This window comes from Saprolegnia parasitica (genome assembly GCF_000151545.1).
Source record: "Saprolegnia parasitica CBS 223.65 unplaced genomic scaffold supercont2.28, whole genome shotgun sequence".
NCBI classification, from domain to species: domain Eukaryota; phylum Oomycota; class Saprolegniomycetes; order Saprolegniales; family Saprolegniaceae; genus Saprolegnia; species Saprolegnia parasitica.
The window spans coordinates 227,040-229,843 of record NW_012156422.1 but is presented as its reverse complement, the minus strand read 5'-3'; the positions used below and the strand labels follow the sequence as shown (position 1 = coordinate 229,843).

At 61.2% G+C, this 2,804-nt stretch overlaps 2 protein-coding genes across 2 annotated transcripts; one reads left to right on the top strand and one right to left on the bottom strand.

Annotated features, from left to right (window-relative positions):
* Nucleotides 1–171: 171 nt before the first annotated feature.
* On the top strand, nucleotides 172–1,448 carry SPRG_06864 (hypothetical protein). The gene is made up of 2 exons (XM_012346330.1): nucleotides 172–529; nucleotides 580–1,448. The coding sequence occupies exons 1-2, from the start codon at nucleotides 204–206 to the stop codon at nucleotides 1,400–1,402; spliced, it is 1,149 nt and encodes a 382-aa protein (XP_012201720.1). The 5' UTR covers nucleotides 172–203; the 3' UTR covers nucleotides 1,403–1,448.
* A 309-nt stretch (nucleotides 1,449–1,757) lies between these two features.
* Nucleotides 1,758–2,648, bottom strand: SPRG_06863 (hypothetical protein; the record flags this gene model as incomplete). The annotated part of the gene is made up of 3 exons (XM_012346329.1): nucleotides 1,758–1,948; nucleotides 2,000–2,099; nucleotides 2,148–2,648. The coding sequence occupies 3 exons, from the start codon at nucleotides 2,646–2,648 to the stop codon at nucleotides 1,758–1,760; spliced, it is 792 nt and encodes a 263-aa protein (XP_012201719.1).
* Nucleotides 2,649–2,804: the final 156 nt, after the last annotated feature.

Below are 2,804 nucleotides of genomic sequence, written 5' to 3'. Positions count from 1 at the left end.
CATGATGACGCATTCCGATGCTGCTCACGTCTACCCAGACCCACGACGATGCAATTTTTGTTGTTTTGTTGGTCGATGGATGCATCGGACGCTGTCGACCCAAAATCCTATCCGCCGTCGCGCGCTGTGATTGGTCAAAATTCTGTTTCGCCGTTGACTTTTTTACAATCGCGTCCCAAGCCAATTAACGGAAGAGGAATAGCATGGTCTTCCGCGCGGCCGCCCCGCCTTTGGACGACGAGCTGCAGGAGAAGCTCGCCCGGCCGGGCTTCAACGTCGAGTCCCACGAGCTCATCGAGCAGCGCCTCGAGAACCTCAAGCGCAAGCCCACGGTGCTCTCGTGGCTCGACTCGTACGTGCGCGCTGCCGAGGCCGAGGCCGACGACGACGAGTGGCGTCCGCGTCGCCGGACCGTTCCGCGCTCGTCGCCTGGCTTTGTCGGTCATCTGTTGTGGTCGATGCTCGGCCTTGCAGCGTCGCCGCTGATCTTGCTCATCTGCAGCCCGTTCCAGCGCTTTTACGGCCCAGGGTGCGGACGTCCCATGGCCTGCCTCCTCGACGGTGCTCACGTTTGCATAGGTCGTGGCCATTAGACTGCGCGTCGCCGTTTGGCTTTGTGCGCAAGAGCGCGCTGAACCTCTTGACGCTTGCGTTGCTGCTGCTGCTCGTCTACGTGCACCTGACGCAGGAATGGCCGTCGCTAAGCAACCTGCCAGCGTCGCTCGAGCTCGCGCAGGCGTCGGCCACCGTGCTGCGCGACCAAGTGGTCGCATGCGCCCACTGCGTGCGTCTTCACGAACAGTTTCTCGACGTGACGCAGCACATTCTCGCGACGATCGTGGCCGCGGACCACGACGCCTTTCCGAGCCTCGAGCCGCCGCTGTCGATGGACCCGGACTGCACCGGCCCGGTGCTGCAGCTCGTTGGGTTTGCTGGGCTTCTTTTGCTTGTCTTGTACTTTTACACGACCACGACGCGCGTGCTGGCGCTGCTCGTCGTGGTGTTGCGGACGTCGATGGTGGCGCGGCTCGTGGCCGAGTATGCGACGCTGCAGCCGCGCATCGTCCGCATCGACCCGACGTACGCGCTGTTGGACGAAGAACTCGTGCTCTCGGTCACCGGCGTCGACCTCGTACCGGGTGGCACCGTCGCGTGGATCCCGTACTGGTGCTCGGCCTCGACATTTGCGTCGACCGCGTTTGGCGGCGACTGCGCCAAGCAGTTTGCCAGTGCGTTTGCAAGCGGGACGGTCACGACGACGTTTTCGGTGCTGGAAACGTACATTCCGTGCTACAAGCCGCCGACCGACCCGACCGAGGCGCGCGACTATCGGTGTTTTGAGACGGTCCGCCTCCGCGTCAAGGAGGCCAAGAACATTCCCGGTCTCTCGCCGTCCCTCTAGTGATAGTGCTCTCGATTGAATTATTCTCTTCCTCTGATACGATGGCATTATTCTCTTGTACGACCGACAGCATGCGACGTGTGAGCCTCGATGACGTGAATGTGCTTTCCGTCATCAACTTTCAAGCACCGCGCGGAGGTCGTCGACGAGCAAACACAGCATCGTGGATGGCGCCAGAGTGCGGAGCACCGTCTGTGCCAGACCACCGACGTCGACGTGAACGAGTAGTGTGACCGTGGCCGATGTGGGGGTGGCCCCTGGCCGCACCACCCACCCAGACGGGTACACGACGAGTGGTGTGTACGATGTATCGAGCGTAGCAGTCGCCTCGCGTGACCACAAGAGAGCTTCCTCCCTACCGTGCAGGAGCAAAGTTGGAGTCAGCGGCAAGCGAAATACGACGACCGGCAGACCAGTGGAGCGACGCGACGGCCATAATGTGCGCAGACGTTGCCTGCAGAAGCATCGCACGCCGGGGCTTCGCACCTCGAATGCGGTACGTGGCTTCGACAATACTGGCGCGACCGCTCTGATGCAACGTGCAGGCTACACCCTCAACGTGAGGGTCAGTTAATAAAATGGACCCACGCACTGTACCGGAATGACCAAAGACGTAGCCCAAGGGCCCGTAGAGGTCCAGCGCGTTGCTAAGGGCTGCGTAGGCTGCATCGGGCGATAGAGCAGTGTCCATTTGAATCTATCACGCCCATGAGGTGCCCGCACACGCGCGCGAGGAGCCGCGCACCCGCGCCGCCACTGATTTGTGTGGTGGCAGGTGCAACGAGACGTCGATGGTGGCCCCAGTGTGGACTGTCGACTTGTCCCACATCGTTGTGTCTCGATCGAGGGCGGCGATGGCGGCTGGGAGCTGGTGCAGCAGGCGATGGGCCTCCTCGGCCACATGCTGCGGCGCACCGCTCATGCTGCTCAAGGATTGCACATGTAGCAGCGCGTTGAGCCATTCGGCGGCTGCCGGTGTGTCCAAATACACGGTCACTGGCTCTGCGCCTGGCGAAGTCAGGACGATTTGACACACGTCCCGGGCGACGGACAAGTGCGTGACGACCTCGAGGTGGATGCCTCCGACAGGCGCCGACGTCGGCGCTTTCGAGACATACAGAATCGGGTGGCCTCGCACGACACCGAGCGTCACCCACCGGCGCTTGCGTCGGAGAACCGAGACGCCAGTGACCGTCGCTGCTTCAAGTTGGACCCATCCGCTCTTGCCCCATGGCGGCTCGGCCATTTTGATCGTTTTAACGCAAACAACAAGAGTACGCTAAACGATAAACGCCATTAGTTAATACGCGTTAAACCGGGCAGTTGAATTCAGGCGATACTAGGACAGTCGTTTAGACCGCACAGTCCATATTCTTGACCCAATACATCGTAGAAGTACGTC

What these genes read in the sequence shown, in the direction of transcription:
- SPRG_06864 (XM_012346330.1), top strand. Translation starts at nt 204, where the DNA reads ATGGTCTTCCGCGCGGCCGCCCCGCCTTTGGACGACGAGCTGCAGGAG. An exon ending in CAGCGCTTTTACGGCCCAGG is followed by an intron (nt 530 to 579) that starts GTGCGGACGTCC and finishes ACGTTTGCATAG; the next exon opens with GTCGTGGCCATTAGACTGCG.